The sequence below is a fragment of the Nestor notabilis genome, unplaced genomic scaffold (assembly GCF_000696875.1).
Source record: "Nestor notabilis isolate BGI_N333 unplaced genomic scaffold, ASM69687v1 scaffold4069, whole genome shotgun sequence".
Lineage (NCBI taxonomy): Eukaryota > Metazoa > Chordata > Aves > Psittaciformes > Psittacidae > Nestor > Nestor notabilis.
The window spans coordinates 17931-45271 of NW_009942193.1; the positions used below are offsets into that span (position 1 = coordinate 17931).

Sequence of the window (27341 nt, forward strand, 5' to 3'; positions counted from 1 at the left end):
GGATGCTGTTGCAGGCCTACTAAAAGCATTGGGAAGATTGTATGAAGTAAGGAGCAGGGCACGCTTTCTCATCTGGAGGTGACCAGGTTATTTGATATCAGCCAACAGCCAGCAGGCTTATTTTTAGATTTTGTGCCATGGCCTCTAGACTATAAACCAAGTTCCTTAGGCTCCATAATGATTTAAAATCTCAACTTTTACTATCCTTAGGAAATGTTGTGAATCCCATTTAAGAGATAGAGAAACTGAGGCTTAACTTCCTTAAGACAGTTGTAGGAAAGCTGAAATACAGCCACGGACAGAATCCAGATTACTTGTACCCCAAGCAGTTGCCTTGAACATGGGGGTCACTATCTTCCCAAGAAAGGAGGAAACTGCAGGTGGAAAATGCTTCCTTGGTTCTGTGCATAGGACCCTCCAAAGACTCTGCAGGAATGATGTTCATGGATATGTGATATTTTTCTGCAGAATTCAGAACCTGAAGTCAAACGGGAAGTGTGTTCCCCTACTAGCAAAATTTCAGAGTCAAATTTATTTTATGCCATTTTTGCTGAAGTATCCTTTGGCTGTCCAGTATCTACTGGGCTTAAGAAGGAAATGGATTTTGTCCGTGGAACTTTGTCTCATTCTGTGAAACGTCTCAGTATCATTACCCAGTATAAAAATCTGGAATTACTGAGCAGAAGTGTTTTCTCATATAAAACAATTGGTTCCACTAAAGTAATCAGGCCTTGTAAGACTTACTCTTGTAAAACGTGGGGTATGGTGTTCAGAGGAAATGAAGGCAATCCCATAACTGCAAAGTGGAACTTACTATTTTTTTTAGAGAGCTACTTCCTCTTTTGTAATTTCATTGGAGAATATTTTATGAAGAGCACATGTGCAGTAAAGAAGAGCAACAATAACCAAGACATCTCTGAAGTCAGTCAACAAAGGAATTGGAGATGAACCCTTCTCTGAGAGGAGCAGAAGGAACAGATTTTTTAGCACTTGAGGAAGGAAGCAGGCCAATCCACCTGCACATTGTGGACAGTAGGAAGCCTTCTGAATGTATTAGTAGCTGGCTGAGGTTCAAACACTGCCTAAAGTATGACTAGTGAAAGCATCTTGGTAAATGGAGAAGCACCAGGGTCTGAGGGTGCAGTGAGGCCATTGCAGCCCCAGTTGTAGAGCCAAAGGAACCAGAGTACAGGCAGTCAGAGAAGGAACTTGGGTGGGGGACAAAGGAAGATAATTTCTGACTTCATGAAGAAAGAGCCAGTTCCCTACTGGTAATCACTCTGTGCTAGTTTTTATCATCACAAGGAATGGGAAGAAAAGATTGGGATGGGGGTGGAGGAACAGAAAGAGTCCCTGATGAATTTGTAGCAAGAGGATTCCTGTGGTGGAGGAACTGAAAGGAGATAACAACCAAGACTAAGCAATGCCAAAACCATTGAACCAATAGGGCTTTGGGTAGGTACAGCCATCTTCAGACTTAGTGTATGTATCCTCAGGAGGAACTTGGCGTATGAATCTCCCAGCTCCAAGTAGAAAGCTGAGAAAATAAATAGTTGCCTAATCTATTACCCTCACAGGGGATTAGATGTAGACCCAGAGGAATGTTTATTCTCTCTGAGGGTTTATAGGACTATGGGGTTGACGTCTTATCTGTAGGTACTAGGGATGCAGCATCTTGTGTCTGCTTCAAAGTTGATTCATAGTTGAGTATCAGAAGAAAAGTCACTACTCTCCATGTCCCTGTATAACATTGTAATCCCCTAGCCACATTTTTAAGAAGAGAGCAGCTTGCTGTCCTTTCTAACCTCTCCCTCAAAAGAGGGCTGTCACCAACATCTGATCAGATCATAGCCGATCAGGTTGCTAGGACTTTATATGACCAAATCTTGAAAATGTCAGAAGATGCAGCTTGCACCATCTCTCAAAACAGCAAAGTCTTTACACATTCTCTTACACTGTCTCTTTTAGTGATGAGGTTCTTGAGATATTTCAGTCTTCCGAGAAGTCTTTGCATTTTTTCCCAATAATACATTTTTAGAGATTAAGTTCTGGCAGAAAAAGAAGAGGGCATGTGACTCAAAAATTAGTCCTTAAATACACATTCAATTTTCCTCTTCCTGATTAATCCAGATGAAACTTCTGCTCATTTGTTTTAAGGAGGCGAGAACTAAGCCTTGAGAGAAGTATGAAAAATGGCATTTGCAAGTGAAGAAAGATTGCCTCTACTACTGAACTACTTTTGTTTGGAGTGAAAATGAATCCTATATATAAGAGACTAAGAGTACAAACTCATTTTCAACAGGCCACCACCAGGCATTCACTGAAAATTGTATTTTTTTAACATCTTCGGAAGTTCTTACAATGTCAGTACACTGGATTACATAATGGAACTGCAAGTGATGGACACACTTTGATGGCTTTGTTCTCCTGCTAGCATTTGCTGACAGATTTGATTTTTCAACTGCTTTTTAAGGGAAATACTAATGGACGTAGCTCACTGTTTATAAGTTATTTGGGTTATAGGTGGATTGTGAGATATTATCCCTAAAGAGAGACTGTCAAAAAGAGAGAGGAGGTGGCTGGTCTCTTTTCCCAAGTAACAGGTGGTAGAACAAGAGGTAACGGCCTCAGGCTACACCAGGGGAGCTTTAGACTGGATATTAGGAAAAATTTCTTCACAGAGAGGGTGTTCAGGTATTGGAACAGGCTGCCCAGGGAAGTGGTGTAGTCACCATCCCAGAAGTGTTCAAAAACCATGTAGGTGAGGCCCTCAGTGACACAGTTTAGTGGTGGCCTTGGCAGTCCTGGGATAATGGTTGGACTTGATAATCTCAAACGTCTTCTCTAACCTAGCTGATTCTATGAAAATGAGTGTCAACGTGTCCTTGTTTTACTGTAGAAGTGCTTAGATTTTGATACTCCTTAACTCAAAAGAGCAGCTTGTGTCAGTATACTGCTCTTTACTCTTTGTTATATATTAGATTCTGCTAAGATACTGCATCTTTCTCGTATGTGTGGAATATTCCTTTTTTGACTAGTATACAGAATTCTTTTGAATATTCTCTTTTTCTCAAGCATTCCTTACATCTCCCATGACTTTATCCTATTGAATCTTCACTGTAGCTTCACTAGCACTGTAGCAAGGTGCCACAAACATTAACAGTCCTGACCACGTTTTAGTCAGCTGCTTTCTCCACCTCAGCTGTTAGAGTTGACTTTTTCAGTTATTGCATGACACTGTTTTGAGAGAGAAACATATAAAATTCATATGAAACCATTATTATTCTAGGATGAATCAATGGCAGTTGTATATATGGACCATTGCAGCGTGGCAAGCTTAGAGTATTTCATGCTGCTGTTAATTCCATGAACTCCTGAAGGATCCCTAAGCTTCCATCTCAGTTATATTCAAATCTTGGCTTGACTTTAAATTGCTCTTGTGCTATACCTGCACACTGACAGCTGTGGTCAGAAGCACACCACTGGGATTCAGAGTGTCTGTCAGCTTCTTGCCAACTCTCTATAATTTTGATTTTCTCATAGGCAGTGTCCAGTGTACAGTCATGGGTAAGGTACATTTAGAGAGACAATGCATGGGCAGAGCTGCTTGCATTTCTAAAATTAGACTTTTAGGTGCTTTTTATGTATACGAAAGATAGGCTTCTAATTGGGAGTGTTTCAAGACATCTTAGAGGGATTTGAGTGAGCATGAAGCATATATTAAACATGTACATTTCTCTCACATACATTTATTATATATATGAATGTCTGGTTATTTAAACATAAACATTTACAATCAATTGTGAAAGTGTAGAAGCTTAGCTCCAGTGAAATCGGTGGCAAAAAAAACCATTTGCAGTTTTATACACTTAAATGAAATGAAGTGGAAGAGAAGATGTGTTACTGAAAGCTAGCTTAAAGACATACATGTTATTGTAAAGATAGGCACAGACACGTCTAAAAATCATCATTCTTTGGGCGGGTGTCTCAGAAAATAGTCTAGAGACAACATGAAACAGTTAACAGAAGAAAGAAACAAATATGACTTGATCATTGTAGTTTAGCCACCCAACACACAATTTAGTACAGAGGGAATTTGGGAAGTATGCAGAACTAACATGCATGCCCATTTTCATCATTCTTGCATGGCCATTTCAGTTTTCAGAAAATTGTGAGCTGCTTGATGTGAATATGTGTGGATGCTTTTCAGTTTCTTTGCAGCATGCAGAGAATATTTGCATGTGAAAATCTGCTGTTAAAGCTCAAAAGCCTAAAGGTGAATGAATTTCACTGTCAGTGACAAAGCAGGGAAGAAGAAACCAAGTTTACTATCAACAGTGTTTGCTTTGTGCCAACTGATAAAAAAGCTAAGTATGCCATATGCCAACCAGTTGGAAACTAAATTTGTCCCATATGCTAAGCAGTTGGAAACTTTGTTCACTTTTGATGTGGCTATTCTGAAGTAAATTTGCATGAAAAAACATACGTTTTTTTGTCAGCCAAATGTGTGACAGTGCCATTTTCAGACTGTGCCATTCAAGTGTGTTAATAAAACTAATATTTGTACTTTCTCGTTGAAGTGTTCCTCATCAGGTGAGAAAAGAATTCTTCCAGAACCCAAAGAAAATTCAACCAAAAGCCACAATCTCCCTCCTTTTTTCTTTTTAAAAGATCTCTTCCTTCCTGGCTCTGTCTAGGCACTGAGTTGTCAATGTCACGCTCAGGTGGGATGCCCATTTTCTGCTGGTTCCTTCAAATCCTTATGTGTGTCCAACACTCCAGCTGTGGAAGTATGTATAAAAATAGCAGGCTGGCTCCAGACAGCAAGTGAGGGGTTTTGCCAGGCCGCTGTCATGTGCAATGCTGTCGTCGCACAACATTCATCAGTCTATTGCTCTTAATGTTCAGCATGCCACGGACTTGCTTTTTATTTTCTTTCTGTAAAGCACTTGTACAACTTTCACGTTGCTCTCATTTAGAGGGGTGAGCCTGAGACAACTCTGTTGTTAAGTGAATATCTTTCTCCTATTGTTCTCTTCACCAGTGAGTGCCAGTGAACCTGAACCAGAGACAGAGACAGAACCAGAACCAGAACAGGAGGCTGAGGCCAAGCAGGGAACGGAGACATCCAAGGAAATAGAGGCTACAGAGGTGGGACCAGAGAGTGAGGTGGAGCAAGGACCAGAAAGAGAGCCAGAAGAAAGTGCAATACTCAGTGAAAAAGAGAGGCAGAATGAGGAAGTGAATGAAAAAGACAACTGCTCTGCATCCAGTATATCCTCAGCAAGCAGCACTTTAGAGAGGGAAGAGAGAGAGGACAAGTTAACCAGTGACAATGAAACTGGTAAAGTGAAGTTTTTTCAATAACGAAGGGTTTCTGGTGGAAAAAAAAATGTTTAATTAGCATCTCTGTTGTTGTGTTAATTAGCTCCTTTGCACCTATCTAAGACTTTCTTCACCCTGGCCAAGCCTGGTCTACTCTCTGCTTGGAAATCCATGAACGGGATGGGGTTTCTATGTTTGAGGGACTGTAAGGTTTGATCTGAGACAATTTTCTTCTCCTAAGATAATATATTAACTGTGGAATCATCATGTTGCAGCAACTTGCACCTCTAGCTCCCAGGGAATCTTCTACACTTGAAACAGTAAGACAAGGGGTTGTGCTGAGAGAAGTTGTCACGAGATTCCCCTTTTAGTGGAAGAGAAAGAGCATTGAGGGCTGGGATGTTTGTTCCTTCCCTCCAGTTCTCCCATCTTGGTTAGGCTTCAAAAAGCAGAGAGAGATACACTTGAGTGGCTAAAGATATATGGCCGTGTTTAGCTGGTGTAGAGGAGGCACATGAAATAGAGCTGGACTGGAAAAGACAATTCCTGCAGTGAGCAGTGGTTCTGTTCAGATGTGTCACCAGGCACCTGTAAAGGCCCAGCCGAGAAGACACCTTAAGAATCAGCTTTCTACCTGAACAGATAATGACAACCAGGGTTTGTCATCCAGCCCTGGCAGGGAGGCAAATTTGGAACTTTGATTAATTATTCTTTTCCCTTTTTTCTAGGGAGGTGAAGGAATGTAATGTTATTAGGGCATTTGGTTTCCATGTTTTCTTAGGTCTGAACAGATGAGTGCCTTGTCCTAAGTTTCCTAAATTCTAGATAAGAAAACAAGAATTACTTCATAGTTTGAAATAGTCTTGATCTTTCCTGAAAGAAGAGGGATAACTCTGAATCACAAGGATTACCTCACAGAGATAAACGATCAGATTGTACTGTTCATGTTTAAACCCCATCACTTTTGTGGATTTTTGGTGATGGTGGTTTGGTGTTGTTTTTTTTCCTAGGAAACATAAAGTTGAATTTATTCTAAATTTAAGAGCTAATTTCTTTTCAACCAGCACTGAGATTGAGTTACCTAGAATGCTACTGTCGTCTTAAAGAATGTAGATGGATATATATGTAGGAAAGGGAAGGGATGTGCAACAGATGAAGGATGTTGTTATGCTGTGGCATGTTCCAAGATAGTCCAAGCGCAAATAAGGGAGAACAGGTTACAGGGTTTTGCCCTCATCTTGTCAGGTACCAACCTATTACCACTCTAATTAAGTGCTTACATGCTTTTTGTTTAAAGTTAAGAAACGTACAATGTTATTGAAAAAATCAGCATCTTAAAATTGACCTATGTTACCAGTAGACCAAAGATTTATTAGGTCGTGCTATGTAGGAGGTCTCATGTAGTGAATTGTTTGCTGTCTAGTAGGTGAGGAGACTCCGAAAGCAAATGAGAGAGCTGTCTTCAGCAGTTCTCACATTTCCAACAAGCAGTTTGCCATTTATGAGGTGGCCCATTTGTTCTGCCCAGATGCATTAAGGACAAAGGAGTAAAGCCTTCAGTGCTGGTTCTTCCTTCATTAGCTACCCTGCTGAATTTGGCTTCCAACAAGTCATGTTTCTCCAATGGTATTTCAAAGTTTTACCTGCAGAGAGGAGTGCAGAAGAGGCCACCAAGGCAGCAAGAATCTTCACTGATCTTTGATCAGCTAGGGCACATGGAGGAGTCTTGGGGAGCCCAAATTGGAGATTTTGTCAGAGGGAATTTTGATGAGCAGTTTTGCGAAGGGATTAAATCCTGGAGGATCCCAGCTGCTGAAACTGAGAGCAGTAGGTCATGAGGGATTTATAGAAGGGATCCTGGGAGCTAATCTTTGAAGGAAAGGCTGGGAGTAGGGGAAAATCCTTGGGGAGGCTCAGCAAGTGAAATCTGTGGTGTGGGGAAGGAGTTGTCACATTGTCTAGTGAAACTACATTAAAGATGTATCTAAGAATTTACTTCAGGTGACAAGTCTTGGCAAGAAAGCAATCCCATAGATAAGGTCTGAAGAAAAATAAGCATGTAATGGAAGCAGTCAAGCTTCCTGCAGGAAAGTTGAAAGAAACAATTCTGGAAGTTGTATCCACTGTTGAAAAAGAGTCTTTCTTTTGTCTGGGGTTAAAGCTCTGGACTTATCTTAAAATGTGTTTTAGGTGAGAGTCATTGCTGTCCATATGCTTTGTGCTGTGAGACCCATCCTACATCTTAACGTGGTCTTATTATAAAGAGGTAAGGGAGAGTTGTGGGTCCCTGGATGTGGATCTCGCCAAGGGGACACCTTCTCAGAGCACAGGGCTAGATCATAAAAAAGCAACTCCATTGAAGGAAGCTATAAAAGATGTTTAAAACTCTAAAATATTAAAAAAGGTGAAGAAGGGGAGAAAAGAGAGAAACACAGATAAAATGGAAGTTTAAGAGAAAGGGCAACTGACAGGTATAAAGGAAAATGTTTAACCACAAGGGACCAAAAAGAAGGCAGGCTAGCAACCAAAATGAAATGTGTTTAAGAAATAGAGTTTATAAAAAATACATTAATAAAATGTGTAAAGACTGTAGGGAACAGAAGGAATCCCACACAGGAAATACAGTAAGTGTGAAGAATTATCTTTGTTCGTGTTTAATCACTTCATACGATGCCCACTGGAAAAAGAAGCACCATAATTTTTAGACATACTATCCACACTGGTTAGCAGTATTATATTAAAGGAAATTTAGTCACAGAGACACTTACATCATTTATTTTTACAATTTGACCACTATAGTTTGTTATTTATGGTCCTGTCTCAGACATGGTATTTTGCAGATTATTGTTGAGAAAAGCAGTAGTCAGAAAGATGAAGCTTCATTACAGTGATGTTAAATGATTGTGATGTGGGAAGAAGGCCATCATATATTCAGGGAGGATAAGAGTGGTTGATGATGAGCCACGTTTTCAAAGCTCTTTTACGAAGGAGCTCGTGTTCCTAGAAATAACTTTAAAACTCTTGCTTATACTCACTGAGTTGCCCGGAGTGCTATACCCTGGGTATGCAGCCTGCTTGGCCGTTCAAATCCCTCCCGAGCTATGCTGATTATTTTCAGCTCCCATTCCTTTGTTGAAAATTACTCCCAGCCTACCAAGGTTGGACCATCACTTATTTCAAAATTTTCAGAGCTAATGCTTGCCCAGTTTCAGAATAATCGTGCATATGTCCCCCAATTTTTTCTGGTGGGTTGGAGAGTGTTCTTGGTGCTTTGGATCCCTGCCCTTGACTCCTTCTGTGTATGTGTGATTGCAGGTCCATGGTCACAGACCATTCAGGATGCTGGTGTGAATGAACAGTGCAGCAACATCCTCAACAACAAGCGGTTTATGCTGGACATGTTGTATGCGCATAACAAAAAACCCAAGGATGAAGAGGAGAAGGAGCTGGAGGCGAAGGAGGAAAAGAAGGAGACGGAGGAAAGTGAGGAGTCACTCACTAGCCTAGCCAGTAGGATCTCTATCCTTCAGGCCACGAAGCAGGCCAAAGACGAAAGTGTCAAAAAGATGGAGATTGGAAATCTGGACAACCAAGGCAGCGTGAAAGCCTTTGCAGAAAAATTCAACAGTGGTGAGCTGGCCAAGGGGACAGCTGTGCCTGAAGATGAAATCAGTGAACAGGTCCCTGAGAAAACTCCAGCACAGCCAAAGAAGGAATCTGACTACATCTGGGATCAGCTCATGGCTAATCCTAGAGAACTTAAAATCAAAGACATGGATTTTACAGACTTGGGGGAGGAGGATGATGTAGATGTGTTGGACATGGATATGGGTCCTGGGGACTCCCTTGTTCCCCCTCCTCCACCTCCACCTTCCTTTCTGGGTTTGCCTCCTCCACCACCTCCCCCGCTGTTTGGATGTCCGCCTCCACCTCCACCCTCTGCTAATTTATTGGCTCCTCCTCCGCTGTTCAGCACTCCTCAGGGTTTAGGGTCACCCCAGGTTTCCAGGGGTCAGCCAGCATTTATAAAGAAGAAGAAAACCATCCGTCTGTTTTGGAACGAGGTACGGCCATTTGAGTGGCAGTGTAAAAACAACAAACGCTGCAGAGAATTCCTGTGGTCGAAACTGGAACCCATTAAGGTGGACACTTCCAAACTGGAGCATCTCTTTGAGTCTAAATCCAAGGAACTGCCTGTCACCAAGGTACAGCTCGTATTCAGCTTGTTATTATTTTGCTATTGTATTGGTATTCGTTCTGACTTAGATCTACGTGATTTAGGTTGTTTATATGAAAACGGTGGAAATTCCTGGTTCTCACTTGGCCTATGATGGATGATATTCCATGGCCTGGAACTGGGAGGTGAATTTAGGGTGGTGTACATGCCAAGCTGCCCTCTTGTCTCAGGTCTGTTGGGTTTGGGACATTAATTCAGGGGGGGACTACCAACACATTCTACATTAGCTTGTTCGTGGCTGAGTGCCAAACTAGGTATTGAAATCTGAAATATTTTCTGTTACATTCATATAAAGGTCATGGCATGATGATTCATATCTGTGTATTTGACAGTTCTTCACTTGGTAATATTTTCCTAATCATTATGTGGAAAGGTTAGAATACCAAACTGGGTCTGCTGCAAAAAGCCTACACATGTACTTTGTTCTGAGGGATCAGTTTATCAGCTGGACCGAGTTTACAGCTAAACTCTGCAGGGGTGTTGGATTTTTGTTTTATGCTGGCAGACAGGCCTATTTTAGATCCTTAATTTGTACAATGCGGCTCTCCAAATTTTAGGATAGAAGCTGGCACAGGAAATACCTCTGTAGCTAGGGTTCCCTCTTCCTTAGTACTGTTATAAAATAAATTCACAAAGGCTGGGTGACATGGCTGTTTAACATTAGACACAACAACAAAAGGAAGTCTTTTATAGTTACATTTAGTAGGAATTTGAAGTAGCATTTAAAAAGTTATTAGCTTAAAGTTTGCTTTTCATGGCTACATAAAATTCTAAGCAGAATAATCAATATGAAGGAAGCAATTTTTTTTTCCAATTAAAATGCTTGTAAAAGATGTCCATCTCTCTTACTTAAATAAATCACTTACATGTTTTTTCTGTATGCCTAAGTGTTTTATAGTGACATAAAAACCCATCAGCACTTTGAATATTTTACTTCTCTTTGGCCGGCAAAGTTGTTATGTGTGTTATCTATCATATATATTATTTTTTGCTCTCGTCTAGGGAGACTGGATGTCCCACAATAAAAGTTCTCTGTATCACTTGTGTGGCTCATTAGCTCAAAATGTTCTAATAGTCATTCTTGAGCTTCTTGGCCAAGTGGAAACATTGAGATTTGAACAATCAAGCCCCTCATTAAGTACCTAGCAAACAACAGGTACATACATAGATGGCTTGCACAGATCCTGCCACTGTTGTTCTTACCTGACATAGATGCATGTAGATCTGAAACGTGTGGCATAGCAGCTCTAAAAACACATACAGTTCATTTGGCTGAGATTGATTTCTTTCTCTAATTCCTTTTCTGCTAAGGAAGGAATGCCTGTGACGTCGTGGTGTGTTACTCCTCATCTCTCTCCCTGTAAATACAAATCTGCTGCAGATGGTTCATAGATGGAAGGAATGAGAGCATTTTCTTAGATCCATAAAACATTTAATTCCTTGAATTGAATGTGGAATGATGACATATTTGCCATTTCCAAAGTTTAGCTTTGTGCTAAATGCCAGTATTGTAATGGATCTCTCTGGCTGACTCTTAATCTTTTATTCTCACCCAAAATTTTGATAAAATGTTAAATTGTTGGAATTCTGACATATTTACTTTTGCAATCATTAACTGTGCACATTCCCAAACTACCTTTGGCCATTTTCCCTTCCTCACACTTGCTTCACAAACCTGCCTGATGCTTTGGCACAGCTTTTGGCTTCTGGCTGGAAGATGAGTGAGCAGGTTTCTTTGAAATTAGTGCAAGTCTGAGGAATGATTTAGGTGACTGCTTTCCTTTTGGAGACTAATAACTGCTCTCTGCATGAGACGTTATACTTTTGGCTCTCTTTCTACCCCATCCCATAACACAGACATAGAAGTCTCATTGTCTCTGTAGGGAAGACAATGGTGACCAAGGAATACCATAGTGGAAGTCTACCCAGATTTCTGAGACTCTTGCCTAGGTTTGGAGAACACATGCAAATCTTCCAGGGTAGGAGTTGATCCTTAGATCAAGTGAGAGTGGGAACAATTAAGCAGACCACTGAATCTGTAAAAGACTTGAGGTTTGGTAGAAAGATTGCACTCAAATTAGGATAGCTCTCGCTTTTTCCAGACTGCTTGGTTTATTTCCAGGGAGTAGATTCCCCGTTGTGTCTAGTTTCTCCTGTCCAATGGCTGCAATCCAAAACAGGTTTATTCTATAATATCGTAAAGTCTGACTCAGAGCTCAGTTCAGCTGAAGAAAAGAGCACAGAGCAACAAATCAAGTCAAATCTCCAGATTTCATAGCAATAGATGGAACTAGGAGCATGGAAAAGGAACAGTCCAAAAGGATGAGAGGAAAAGCAAAGTCAGGGGGTGGGGGTGAGGGATTGGCTCTATGTTATGCATATGCTCTTTCATACAGCTGTAACCAATTTTACTCCAGTTTCTAATCCTTCACTGTGATTTCCACAACACACAGCTATAAACAGCTACTTCCTGGCTCATGAGAAGTTTTTCATTAAACACAATAGACTGAAATAAAATAAAGTGGATTTTAAGTTGTAGGATATAATAAGGGAGTTGGGGAGAGGGGGGGCTGGGAGGGGAGGTTCTTGATTTTAGGAAAATTTATGCCACACTGGACAACTTGCACAATGATTATAGTTAGTGGAGCAACTTTAGTTGCAGAACACTTATTTTCTAGAATATGGGACCACATTATGTTTGTGAACAGAAAGAGTGGTCAGGTATCCCTTCCAAGCCAGTCCAGCATTTCTTTCCTTCTCACTCCACCAAACAAAGCAGGTATTTTGGCAAAGCACTTCAATGTGTTTATTTTTCTGTCAAGAGAAATGAAAACACTCAGATGCTACTGAATCAACCGTGGTTGTTCAGCCCTTCTGCTATCCACTTGGGTGTGCATGAAAGTATTATTTTGCTGATTTATCTTTACCCTGTGGGATATAGTGATCCATCATGTGCCCACAGACATAGAAACTAGTAGAAGGAAAAAATTAAGGCACGTGTTTTCATGTACATATGTATATACATGCCTAGATACATTTTCCTTTTGAAAACATTTGTTGTAATTTGAACAAATGCCAAGGCAAGTCATAAATGTGGACCAGAATTTCTGAAAAAGATTATATGTATGTATCCTGGACAAAATCAGTGGCAGCTGAGTGATTCCATTTTAAACTCCCAGTGCTAAATCCTTGCTAATTGAGGTAGAAATTAAGAAAAAAAATGCCATCTGGCTATTAAGGGATTGTCCATTTTGTTCTGTACTAATGATGCAGGTTGTTCTGCAAGTTTAAATGCAGGAGATATTTCTGAGTTGATGCTCATGTGTAATTGCTTCTTTACATGGTCACTGGAAATGTGTGTTAAATTTTCCTGTATTATTTAAAGCAAAGACGCATGTGTTAGACCATGTGCTCATCAGACCACAAATCACCTTCTGTGCGATGATAATGGTTTTTAAGTAACCTGCCTGGGCTACCCAGCCTTCAATAGAGGCAACAGAATCTGGCCAATTAGGTCCTGTAAAGATCTAAAATCACTGTAATTGTTAATGCATTGCTCCTGATATATTTGTAATTCATTTAGTATTTACAGTTAACAATATAGTATTCAGAAGTTCAGGGATTATGTTGCATATTGACACAATAAGATATATCAAGGGCACTAGTGCACTGTTCCCTCAGGCACTTGAAGTCACTCTCTTTTAATGAACTTATAAAGCCCCACCTGAAATCGCCTAATATTGTAATAGAAATTCATAGGTGTAGCTTATCTTAACCGTCAGACACTTACAATTTAATTGCAGACAAAAAACAGTTCTTTTCCTAGGGGTAGGATGATAAAGTAAATAGTAGTAAAATCTTTCTCATTTCTTCATCCTTTTATTTATTTGGAAAGGATTTTTTTGTATCTTAGCCATTGCCCCCAGAATGGATTTAGAATCTCTTCTGCCCCTGTTTTTGAAGAGTTACTTACCCCAAAATTTTGTATTCCATATGCAGTTATAGCTCTGGAAAATACCTACATACATACATCCCCTGTACAGCTCATCTGTCTTTCATAACTCACTGCTAAGTAGCAAGCACACTGTTGCAATCGCAGTGATCCCAGTGGTTAGCATCATATGTCCCCCAAATGAATGTCTCTCGTCAGACTTAGGAGCCTAAAATCAGAGCTGCAGATTTGAGGCTTACTTACCCATACCGCATGTGGGAAGCCTAAATTTAACTCCTTTCCCTCAGCCTTTTCCCTTCTGCATAAATTCTTTGGAGCTGTGTAATTCTGTGCTGCGACGGACAAGGTAAAAAGTGGTGGTTTAAAAAAGGCTTAGTGCAACACAGACTCAAGAAGAAGCAGTCTCTGGTGAACCCCACTTGGTTTTATGTGGCCTTGGCCACTAACTGTGGTCCTGAAAATGTGATTGATGACCCTGCAAGTAGAAATGACTGCTTCAAAGGGGAAGCTGTATCTCGTATCTTTCAGGTAGCTCCCAAGAAAAAGAGGACTCTCTTACTCAAAGAAGGGAAAGTTCAAGAAGGCTTCAGGGATGCTTTTAAAGGATTAAGAGAGCAGTTCTGACAGAACAGATGTATAAAAATTTGAAACAAAGTTTATCTTTGCTTTCCTAAAATTTATCCTGTTTACTGCAGAAGTGTTTAAATTTAAAAAACCCAACCCTCTGATTACTTTCAGAGGTCATACCCATGTGGTAGTCCCCAGCTCCTATAAACTGCACTTGCTTTCAGTCTCATCTGCACACAGAACTTGCATCATAGCACATTAATCGTGTAGGCATGATAAAAGTGCTTTGGTGCCACACATGTGCTAGGCAGGGTGCTATGACCAGAGGTGGGCAAACCTCTTTCTGTGCAGGCAAAGAACTGAGTTATGCCAGGAAAACGCATCCTTGTAATGAGAGAGCATCATTCCCATAATGGGCTCCCACAGCAGGAGGTATTTTGGTAGAATCATATTTGCTAACTTAGTTCTTCCAATGCAGAAACAACATGTAGACCTGACAGTAGGGTATGGTTTGACTTGGTGACTGTGGTGCAGACCCCAAGGTCGTGGAGAACAGTTTTGTGATCTAAAAAGCAATCCTTAGCACAGATTGAGAATTTGTGCTTTCATTATTGTTTATACTGGAGGTAAGATCCAAAGATATGTCTAGTCTCAAATAAAGCCTTGCAAAAAGAGGAAGGGTTGAAACTTTTCTGCACCTGTGAAGGGTTTGACAGACATATCATGAGCTGTAACATAGAATATCCTTCTTCTGGCAGCCAGAGGTCAGAAAACCATGCCAGTGTCTCCAGAAAGGCCTCTATAGCTCCTTTGCCATTGCCCAAGGTGGATTTATAACACAGGAAAGGGCTGGCAGGCAGGTAGGAACCACCCTGGCTGTTTCCCAGCCAGCCACACAGGCAAGAGAGGGGTGGTGGCCACTCTGGCTTGACTTACCCAAGGGGTAATTGAGCTCCAGAGCTCATCAACTGCCCAGCTGCTGCCCCACTGACACTGTGGCAGAGCTGCTGCTCATCAGAGACAGCTTCAGGCTTTTCCCAGACTGACTCCTGCCCCAAACCGCAGTGTTCCCAGCCCTTGCAGGGACTCCTGTGTCTCAGGCTCTCTCTGCTTTGCACAGCATCCGAGACTGCATTCAGCACTCTGGTTAAATACTGATTGCTCATGCTGATACCAGCAAGGATGTGGTGGAAGGATTCAGCTTTTTGCATGGCTATAAAGGAATTAGATTTACATCCAGTGTCCACACCCCTGAGTAGGAGAAGTCATTAGTGAAAGGAATGCCTTTTTCTTTGTAAAACAGGCTGGAGGAATAATATTCTTGTTCTCTTCTTTACCAAGAAAACTGCTGCAGATGGAAAGCGACAGGAGATCATTGTATTGGACTCAAAACGAAGTAATGCTATTAATATTGGCTTGACTGTGTTGCCCCCTCCCCGCACTATCAAGACTGCTATTTTGAACTTTGACGAATATGCCTTAAACAAGGAAGGAATAGAGGTAAGAAAGAATAGTCAATGTCTTCAAGTCTGCATTTTCAATGTTTCTTTTTTTTTTTTTCCGCCTAATGTTGCACATGGTAAAGGCCAAACTTTACATGGAATAGGGAAAAGCGGATGTATTATATCATGACTGAATGTTGAAACTGATCAACACAATGCAGTGTGCTCAGAAGCACGTAGTACTCACCTGAGATTGGGCATGCTCAGTAAACATGGATTCTCTGCTGTGTTTGTGTCTGAGTAACAGTGGTGGTAATTCCTGTCAGGATTTTCAGAGTATTACCTGTTCCTCTGAAGCTTGACTAAAGTACTGTGAGCAGCAAGAATAGGCAGGGAGTTACTAGGGCTGATGCAACTGGTACAGAGTTTAATAAAGTTCATGCCCAGCTAGCTGTTGGAGTCATTCTAGATTGTATATCTAATTGAAAACAAATACAGTGACTAGTTCTGCTCAAAATAGCATTTTTGTGTTACTGTCATTTGAAGAAAAGCAGTTGGTATAAAGATTACAGATGATGTAATTTTTACCATTACATGTTTGACTTTGCAGATATTCTTACCAAGATCCAAGATGAGCTCTGTTTGTTATTTTTTTTATCAAAACATTTTTCTTCTATGAAGTGTAAAAGAAGCCTGCTGCTCCCCTGGCTTTTTTCATTGTGGTTGCATTTGTTTCAGTTTGTTGGTTTTTTTAATAAGCCTATATCATCTAGTAAGAGTAATCTACACAACTACAAATCTCAGCAAGTGGCCGAGGTGCAGAGGTCGTGTACTGATTCACAGTCACCTTTCAGTGGTTTGGAGTTATGATTTCCCGCTTTCCACCTTCACTGTGCTGACTACAGAAGAAAATGAGAAAAGCTGGCTGGAATAGAAATGGAGTTGCCAGCAGTTACATGCAAAAGAAGCAGTTAAGGCAAAAAGGATCATTCTAGCTAGAAGGCAAGGCCTGATTTATCCCTACTAGAATATAGTTCCTTTCCAGAGCTATCTTATTTATTTGCTATATATATATGTACCTTACTCATATTACGAAGGTGACACATCAGGCTAGAAAAGAATTTTTTCATGTCTCAGCCCATGTACCTACCACTACAGTCTGCGGTACCAAGTTTTAAAGTGTTGGAGAGAAGTACCCCTCCTGCCAAGCTCAACTCACAGACCACCAGTTAGATCTCAGTGCCATAGATGGCGTTGCCATACAAAGTCCAACAAAAAATGGATGATACATCTTTCATGTTTTATCTCTTTTGATTTGTGTCCTTCTCTGGCATGCTTAACAGTTCAGCTGCTCTGCCCAGCTCACCCTTTCTAATACCAACATCTGTAGCTGGGCTGTCCATCTGTCAACCACCTGTGGTGTCCACAGTTGTGAGTGCCTTGTACCACCACACCCAGCTTTGGGTGGCCTTCCCATTAGCTGCCAGAAACCTGTAATTTCATTTAAAATAGATATGTAAGTAGCTTTCAAATTAAAGAATTCAGATACCAGGAAATGATACACTGTTGATATACTTGCCTAATGCTACAGAAAATGGGGTTTCTGAGTTTTGAGTCCACAGCTTGAAGCTAAGGATGTGAGTAATCCTGATGTGACCATTTAGATGTTTAAAATCAAGAGAAAGAGTAGGTGGTGGAGCAGAGCCTGTGTACTTTTCATCTTGAAGGGTGAAGCTTTTAGCAGATCTAACATGGAGCAGGACACCAACAGGGTGACAAGTTACCTGAGCCATCCTTTGCCTCAGCTGTGAGCTCTTTCCGAGGAGCGTCGCCACTATTGTGTTAGTGTGCACATGGCTTCAGGTCTGCACCTTGGTGGAGTAAGTTCAGATTAAATGGCATCTTAAGACTGACTTTAGTGATTAGACATTTAACTCTTGTAGCTAATCCATACTTTGCTTTTTAACTTCAAATATGTAACTAAGATAGGAGAAAAAAAAAATCTCCAGGTATTTTGAAGCCCTCTATACCTAAGTATGTTTTGTGGTTTTAGTCCTTGTGTTCGAAGTGGTTAGGTACTTCTGAACTGTGAAAAACAGCAGAAAATGGGGGCATGGTGCTAGAGTGGCAGATGTAGCCCATTTAGCATGCAGGGCAGGCACTGTTAGAAACCTGTTTTCAAAGGAATACACAGTATGTGTCTGCAAGCATGCATCAATTCAATTAAAAATTTTTTGCCACCTTACATTTGCCAAACGTTTCCTTTCTTTGAAAGCTTGGTATTCACTGTGTTCAAACAACTTGGAGCTCGCTGCAGAAAGGACTGCCTGCTTAGCACGGATGAGGGCTTTCTGTGAGCTAAGCAAAAGAGGCGAGCTTAAAATCTTGGCACCTAATTGTTATGAAGTGTATCATGGGCAACAGCAAGAATAGGGCCCACCAAACCAGTCCTTGGTGCTTGTCTTTAGTAAAGGAAATGAGAGGGTCCCTCAGTAAAGTGTTGCTTAATAAGAGAATGCGAATCAAAATCTAATTATACCAAAGAGTATAATTAGTGATTAATTTAGCAGAGTAAACTTGGGGTAATGCTGTGAGGAAATTAAGGTGGGTTGCTTTGTTCTTTACAGCTTTGAGATGCTACACAGTATTGATGCACGGGTAGGTATAGCTTTTAGTAAAACTACTTGAAATTAAAGCCCCACCACATATGCTAAGCCCTCCATACCCACATTTCTAAAGTAATTTGAAAGCCAGGTGTCTGGAGTGGCTTGGTAGCGCTGAGATGTAAAAAGGGGTAAGAAATGAGAACCTGGTGTTAAAAAGGCAGATGGTGACATGTATAAACAAAAACCAAAATCTGATTTTTGGAAACTATTACAGTTATTTAAGTTTTTGTTCTGCTAGTCACTGTGGTATGTTGGCATCTGCAGTTTCCAGTTTGTTTCGCTAAAGCTTTGTGAAGTGTCATGGGGACTCAATAGCGCCTTGCTCGCTGTACACCCATGGTCAGCATATCCCTACCCTAACAAGTTGCAGACTTTACTGAAAGAAAAAAAGCTACACTTGCTGTCCTTGCACAAACCAAAACATCTGCTACAGTTTCTGTGATCATCAATGGTTTGTTCATGTATTTCAGTAGAGAGCTGAGGAAGTGGAGTAATCTGACCGATGGAACAGCTGTCAGTTCCTGATTTACAGGGATGGCTATCAGGCATTTTAGATGAAGTCCCTCCTTGGAACTGGATCATTTTTGGAAGAGTTGAAATAAAATTAGTGCACGTGACCTCACTTGCTGTGGAGTTCTGACCTTTATATACCTTTATATTTTGTTAGAGTTTCTGCAGGTAATGCAGACACTCATGTGTCTTGTTAATAGCTGCCTGGAAAGCTGAAGTGTGAGAGCCTTTTTGGAGCTGAATCATCTGCCAAATATCCAGCAAAATACCCACTAAAGTGTATTTGGTTATGGGCCTTGAGCCACAGAAAGTTTTGAATCCAGCAACAGTCAGATATTTAGTTTACTATTCTTTTTCATGCTCCTATTCACCTGGTAAGATCAGCTGAAACCAAATATGAAAGCCAAGGCACCCCTGCAGCCTCATCATCACTGAGAAGCCCCATTATCTCTTCAAAGAGATAACTTAAGCACCTAATTTCCACAGATGGTCCAGCCTACTTGCAGTCTCTGATTAGGTGCTTCCTTGCATCCCACACTGAGGCCTGTAACCGTCAAGCATATGAGGTTTATAAATTTTGCCCTGTGACACTTGTAAGGCTTTCTTCTTAGATACTTTTGGAGATCATGCATCAGGATGGCTGAGTCCAGGAAATAAGCAGTTTGATCCCTTTGCTGAAAGATCAAGCAAGTGGCTGGGTCCAGCAGTCCAGGAGCATTAGGATCCATTATCTCATGCAAATGGGGTCTCCAAAATTTCTTTTTCTCCATTAAAAGATTTCTGCATTGGTTTTCCTGAGAGTATTAATCCGTGGCCCAAACAGTTGTGTGAGAATGAATAGAGGTGAAATATATATATCTTGCATATTAGCAAATATGAGCATAGAGTTTGTTGATAACTAATTCTTTAATTGGCATGAAGAATGCTGTGCATGGGAGAGCATTATTAGATTCAAACCCGTTTGTGATTTAATGGTCACATGAAGTGCCAGTAGCCTTTTGCTTTGCTGTGTTTTTATGCTACTTTACTGTCAATGATGCTTAAAAAAATAATAAAAATAATAATAAACTGGCAGTTGGTGTACTCATAAGTTTCTAGCACTGAACAAATGGCTTAAATTAGTCACAGGTTGGAGTATTTTACCGAATAGGAGTATTTTACCACTTGCACGCCAAAGATGATGACCAGCAGGATCAGAATTATTTGCCTGAGCTGATTAGAAGTGGTGGTGACTAGGTCGTTGTTATGGGGTCAGTTTGCACCCTGGACGATGTGAGACCTGCCAGCAGTGCTGGTCCCATTGAAGCACGGCTTTCAGCAGCTGGGGTGATCCTTGGCAGCTGGCACAACAAGTACAGGCTCTTTCACTTGGCATTCTCGGTTTCACATACTACAGTACACAGCACAGCAGCCTTGCAGCAGTTGGACTTGAATGCTTTTTGTCGGCTCCATCTGGCATGTGGTGTTTACATAAAGCTTAAGGAGGAGGAGAGTCCCTTTGGAAATAAAGCTTGCTGTTTCACTGCTCTCTTTAAAATGCCCAAAAGCAGTGTAATATCTCTAGAGGGAAGGCCCTGCACCACCACAAAATACTTGTGGGATCCCTGGGTAGCTGCCAAAAGTCCTAGTTATTTGTAGGAGGCAATTGAGAATTACTGCTGAAGTGTTAGCCTTCAAAAATGCATCAGAAGCATTTTTACATCTATCATATGGCTACTGCTAAACTCTCCATGTAGGGATGTTCGTATGATCCTATTTGCAAGTTTCCCTGGCTCAGCTGAGAGAGTGTTGGCCTCTTGTTGTTTGAGCTAGGAGCAGGCAGTAGGAGGCCTGACTTCTTCAAAGGACAATCTGCAAAACCACTCTTCTTATGAGTTTCAGAGTCAGCCTCTCTTTTTTATGAACTTTTTAGATAAGGATTGGTCAAGCATTGAGAAACGCCCTGAAGCAGCTACCTACAAGTCTAGTTTAATGTTAGGTGTCTCCTAATTTAGAGATTTCAGCATGGATGGATGGATGGATGGATGGATAGCACATCTCAAAATCTATCAAGTGCTATCAATTGGAATAGTTGTACATCAGGGTATTTTGCAAACAGCCATTGACAGGGAAAGGAAAAGCACCGGAGTGTATTGAAGGATTTTCTTCCTCTTCTTTTTTTCCTTAGGCTATTAATTTGTTAAGGTAGAAGCTTGCAGTGTCCAAGCAAGGAGGAAAATTTAATTGTTTTCAGCCATGCTGACAGCAGAAACTGAAAATAATGAGATCCTTTTTCATCAATATTTTAGACTTCTCAGATCAAAAGAGGCCATATGCTATGCAATGTGTAATTCGCCTTGAAATTCAGTGCCTGTTCCTTGGGAAGTTGTCCTCAGTTCAGCTGAAATGTTTGGGAGGGACCTAATAAGCTGCAATAGTTGTCAGGTTTCATAAAACCCAAACCAGATTGAACAAAAAGTAATAGATGTTGATAGCAGCAAGGGACAGGTGTCCTCAAGTTATTTCTGTGTATCTACAAGTACGCTGGAAGAGTCATAGATATTGAGGCTAAAATGGACCTTAATACCTAGTCTGACCTGCTGTAAATCACAAGCCACAAAGTTGCACTCCTACCTTCACTTCCGTGTCTACTTTGCAGAAATGGGGCCAGTTTTGACTTAAACATATGAAAGCTGAGAAGAGCAGTCCTAACCAGTCCCCCTGTTTCTGCTTCTCTCTTTCATCCCATGATTATGCTACTGAGCACAAATGTTTTTAAAAAGCATTTTAATACAGATGTGGTTTTCAGCAAACTGCAGGTGGTTGAGATAGCAGGCCTTGTTTTGCTTTTCTGTGCAGTGGGGTTAGTTCTTGATTGCTACAGTGCTGTCCTAATTTACCAGCCAGGGACTCTAATGCTGCTGCAGCGTCCAGCCCTTGAGCCCTTCTTGGCCCAGTCACTGACACCTGCCTTTTGTCTCCCTTCATAGAAAATACTGACCATGATCCCAACCGAGGAGGAGAAGCAAAAGATCCAGGAGGCACAGCTGGCAAACCCCGATGTGCCCCTGGGCAGCGCTGAGCAATTCCTTCTCACCCTCTCCTCCATCAGCGAACTCTCCGCCAGGCTCCAGCTCTGGGCTTTCAAGATGGACTATGAGATAGTGGAAAAGGTGAGAAAAAAGCAGGGAGGCAGGGGTGGAGACTCTTCCGAGGCTTTGCTTAATCTTTCCCTGACCTTGTTGTTACATGAGTGTCTATTTTGAGGAAATGGTAAATGGGTCACTTCTGTTTCAGTGGCCAACCAGGAAACAGCTAAAATGATCCTTCATAACCTATTCCTTTTATAAAAGAAAATTAGAGATTATGTCTTCCTTCCTTTAATTCGTCAGTAATGACATCGAAACAAAGAAGAGGGCTAAATCCTTACCACATCTTCTCCAGATATTGTTATTCAGGAAATTCTTCAGAGCAGTGAGACTTTTTCTTTGGATAAAGATTGAATGAGGACTACAGTATTCAGCCTTACATCATACAATGAGAGTATTGATCATACATCCATTTGAACTAAGGAAAACACCATCCATTAAAGTTTTTTCTGTTTATTACCCTCATGCAAAATTATGAACAAAAGATAAGACAACCTTCAGGGGTGTTCTGTTAAGTCACAGACAGTTGTTGCCACCTTCTTCATGGGTGGCATTTTTTCAGATAACAATATAATTGCATTGTCTGTCATAAATGATGAATCCCAGATAAAAATTTCAAAATGACAATGTATAACTTTGGTGTGTAGGTAAAAGAGAATGAAACTGTCAGCAATTTCAGCTACTTGCTGATTTTCAGAAGCTCTTTCAGAAACCTAGCACAGAAACCTCGTCTGGCTGCATTTCTGGTGCATATATGTTAATATATGTTTATATTAAAAAGTCAGTATAACTTTGTGTGATATGGATTCTGAGAGGTGGGACATGCTTCTGAAAATGCCTGATGTTTACTTAGTCATTGTTATTTAAGAAGTTACGCAACAGTAGATTGAGGACAATACTGTCAAGATTACTCAACCTCTGCTTAATTTTTAGATTTCAGGAAATGCAATCACACTAATATTCCAGATTTTTTAATTGTGACTTTTAGACTTTGCCATTTATATTTCTGCCTTGTCAAACTTAAAATGCTTTTCTTGTCATTAGGGTATTTTTGGTCAGTTGGTTGTTTTGGGGTTTTTGGGGATATGATTGGGTTTTTACTCTGCTACAGCTATTTATTCTGCTTTGAAGTTACCACAAGGCTAATGTGTTCCTTTCATGTAAGCTGAGTTAGCTGTAGTTGTTAATCTGTGTGTATTCCTAGGATATCTAGCTTCCTCCCAACTGAAAATAACATTTGAAGCACTGCTAAAAGCTAAAGAAATTTAGTTTTCCTGTTGCTCATCCTATAATGTTTACACCACAAAGTTAATGAATTGCCAGCTAAAATCCATGTGGAATAGATGCCAGTATAAAATGTCTCAAATACCTAAATTATTCAAAGAAGCAATAGCTGGAGTGAAGATAGGACCAGTATTTTTATCCCTATTGAAAGGTAGATAGGCCAAAGTACAGGACTTACTGTAAAATGGCACAAGAAATACCATATGATAACTCTGTTAAAATAAGAGGAGCATGTGATAAGAAGCCTAGCAGACAAACATAGATAGGACAGACAGTTTGGGTTTTAGTTCAGTGAAGAGGAAGATACAGGGTCAGACATCAGAGGTAAGAGAGCGAGCGCAGCTGGCTGTCTCCAGTGACAAAAGGCTAAAGTCAGAGTTTAAATTCCAGGTAACCTATAAGCATAAGCATTATTTAGACTGAGATAAGGTACCATGAGCATATTCAATTAAAAAATGAAGTACTTTGCATTAGTGATTATAATAATAAAAGAGTCCCAAGACCTCCTAACTTCTTCTGTTCTTGAGACTATGTTTTTGCAGAAGATCCATCTGCAAATGGGCAAACCCTTCATGAACCTTAGGTGCCAAATCACTCAGCTTCGCATTTTTTTGTCTTTTTTTCATCCAGCATCTGCTTGATTTTTTTAAAATCTATTTTAAAATATGGAAAATTCAAAACAGTTCAGAATGCATTCATATTATTTCTTGAGTCACACATATTTTATGTAAGAATTTAATGAACCTTATTATTTCTGTGAAGCTAGAAATTTTAGACGGACAACAGCATGAAATACCTTGATGGTTGATGTCAGGCTGGGGTTCTTGTTCACGAGACTCTTTTGCTCATCATGTGAGAACAGAGTGTTGCCTTAAGTAGGTCTTAGCTCCACCTCTGTCAACCTGAAAGAAACACATCATGAAATTGTTCAAGAAAAGGGTTAAGTGAGATATTGTTGATGTCTGTAGAAAAACTTTCTGTGCCTAGTGGAATCATCTTTCTTGGATTGAATTTAATTAACTAAAGCAGGTCAGAGGACATTTGCAGCCTCAGACTGTAAGGGGTTTAACTGAATGGATGTTCATTCTTTGGTCTTTTCAGAAAATAAAAAAGAAAACTCTTTTCCAATGATCTGTTTTACAATGTGTATACTGTTTTAACACGTTAAGGTGTACCTGATGTACTGTATACCTACTGAAGGTTATCAGTGGAACAATGGTTGTTCTTGCTACAGGCAAAAAAAGCTTCAATTTTAAATCTTCATTTTCAGACTTTTGATCACTTTGAAAAATTACGGTGTCTTACTACCAGTTCTTTGTGCTGAACTATTTATGGTGCAGATCAAGTCAAGTTTCATTATCTCAAAGGGAATTTAAAGGTCTTAGAAAGAGGAATAGAATCTTCATTTATCCTAGATCAATTTTTCTTTTCTTAAGGTCACTCTGGGCAAATATACCCTTATTGCTGACAACTTTAAAGGATCATAAATGAATATAAGCAGGTGTAGAACTCAGAAAAGTAGAAACTGTAAAGAAAAAGACTTGCTTCAGTTTCTCTTCTTGGCAGAAAAATTACTCCTAACTCTAGTCTTCCTGGGAACAGTGTGCTAGAGAAATAAGTGTTCAAAAAGGTTGAACTTTTGGGTGATGCTTGGTCTGAATTTTTTTTAAAGTCCATCAGAGCTTTTTAAGTTTTACTGTATTATTCTGATACTTCCTGTTGTTTAAAAAGGGTATAATAATTTATGGAGGCCAGACTTAATTAAATGCAAATATGGCAAGTTACATTTTGGTCATCTCAAAGTTCCCATCCCAATCAAGTTTTTATCCCTCCCAGAAAAGCGTGACATGAAGTTGTATAGGTGTAGTAAGCTGAACTTAATACTAGTGTAGCAGCTTGCTAGCAGTGCATATGCCAGATCAGCTGTGCAGAACTTGTATGCTACATCCTCATCAGAAGTCTTGCAGCCAGAAATTCTGGACCAATCCTCAAATTTTATTCAAGCATAATTTTCAGGTGAAAAATAAATATGTGATAAATAAGGATACATGATACCTAAGAATATGCGGTAGCTCTGCATTAGGTATCTACCCTCTTTATGGAGGTGAGTTTTATAGGAAGCAAGAATAGGTATTTCATCTGATTATACACTGGTTTGTGTTGGATTTTAGTGCTACAATAAAATAAAAAGTAAAGAGAAATTATAAATGTGTACCATATGCAACATAGTCTAAGCTTGTATAACTTGCATGTAAATAACTAAATGAAGGGCTACAGCATGGCCTGCTTTGGAAGCCGTCTATGTTACTCTTTTATTCACCTTCAGAATATTTTAAATTAACCTTTTAAGAATTACTTTTTTAACAGGTTGCAAATTGATACAAGTAAAATAGTTCAAAAACTTGTGTTCAAAGCAGATGCGAACAGTTTGATTCAACACCATGATGCAACAAAACAAGTAAATCAACCCTGACTTTAAATCAATTCAAATAAATATGAGCAATAGTTTATTGATTTTAGTTTTAACTTGATAAAGTCTAGGATTATTTAGTACCTCTCCTCAAATGTATAAATTACTCACTATGCCATCTCTTAATTTGTCTTGAATTCGACGTATTTCTTTTTCTTTTCAAGGGATGAATTGTTCTTTAGTGACTAGAAATGTATCTTTCCTATATCTTTGTGCTCTTATTTATGGTAAAATAGCACTACACTTGTTGAATGACTCACTGTATTTTTTTCAGAAAGCGAAGTTCTCAGCTACCTTGCCTCCTGGTCTGAAATAACTGCTTAATTTTGGCTTTTGGCTCATAAAGAGTGTAATAATTTGGGAAAAGAATGCTGCTCACAGTTGCTTAGGATGGTATTTGGAGATAGAAACAATGTGAACTGTTACTGTGCATACAAAATAAATAACCCCAGGCCTCACACAAAGACACAGAAATAAGCTCTGTCAACTCAATTACCCTTGCTCTCTTCCTTTGAACTCTGTGGTGTGTAGTGCACTTCCCGAGGTAATGGAACAGAATTTATGTTTTCAAGCCTTATCAGTTTACCTACCTGTACTCAGATAACATGTGTGAATGGAAGATGCATTAAGTTCAAAGATTAAAATGAGAACACTTGTAAAGCTTGATGTTTACAGTGGTGGGTTGGGATTTTTTCAGTCTTAAAGTCACACAAGCACAAAATCATATCTAAAACTCAGAGGTGGCCATCACTGGAAGAAAATTCTAGGGTCAGGCTACAAATACCAAGTCAGCCAGGGTTCTTACTTTTTCTAATAGTTTTTCAAAGATTAGAAACTATATTTATAAGAAGCTTTTTTATCAGTTGGGGTAGGGGGATGTTCATGCACGAAACTCCAATGCAGCAGCCCCTTCTGATTTTCTCTTCTGTTTAAAATCACAGAATAATCCCCAGCATAAGTAAGGCAATTGCATACATAAAAAACAACATTAGGAAACTATTTTATGTTTTGGGGTTTTTTTATTTTCTGTCCTTGCATGTGATTTATTAGCTGGAACATGGAAGAAAGCCAGCACACATGGCCAGTTTGCACTCTGCAAGATGCCAGTTCAGGAACTTTTTGCAGTAATTAATCTAAACCATAGAATTAAAAACTTAAAGCACCTATAGCCAGCTGCAGCCTTCACTTTCTTGTTTCAATACTCATGGCAGGAAGTTGCAGAACCACTTCTAGACCTGAAGGAAGGAATGGACCAGCTGGAGCACAATAAAACTTTGGGATTTATCCTTTCTACTCTCCTAGCCATTGGCAACTTTTTGAATGGAACCAACGTAAGTCTGATATCCCAGCATTTCACCTGCACCTTTTTCCTTCAGAAAAACAGAAGTCAAAACCATTATGACAGTTACAACCCAGTATTTATTTTTAACCAGAAAAATAATTTAGAATACAGAACCTATTTTGTCTTTTTATTGTGTGTCAGCATGCTCTTTGCCTCTTTTTGCATAACCTGAAGGAAATGTGTCTGTAGGCACTCTTCAGGTATAACTGTCTGGAGTTTAGTCTTGATGCTTCCATTCTAATTGTGAGAACTGTGACATGCGTCATTTCACTGCATGACAGTGAATTAGGACTAATTTTAGGCCTACTCTTCAACAACTTAAAAATAAGTAAAAGTAGTAAGTTCCTTTTCCTGTAGGATTCTTCCTCTTCTTCCTTCCCCTCTGCCCCTATTTGTTAATCTTTTTTGTCTACTAATC

General features: G+C 39.9%; 1 protein-coding gene across 1 annotated transcript in view; it reads left to right on the forward strand.

Annotated features, from left to right (window-relative positions):
- Positions 1–27341, forward strand: part of FHOD3 (formin homology 2 domain containing 3) — a gene marked incomplete at its 5' end in the record, with an annotated part of 75270 nt that overhangs the window by 9937 nt on the left and 37992 nt on the right. The window contains 5 exons of the mRNA XM_010021265.1: positions 5045–5344; positions 8641–9530; positions 15423–15581; positions 21669–21851; positions 26793–26912. Coding sequence (XP_010019567.1) covers positions 5045–5344; positions 8641–9530; positions 15423–15581; positions 21669–21851; positions 26793–26912 — 1652 coding nt within the window. The remainder of the gene's footprint in view (positions 1–5044; positions 5345–8640; positions 9531–15422; positions 15582–21668; positions 21852–26792; positions 26913–27341) is intronic.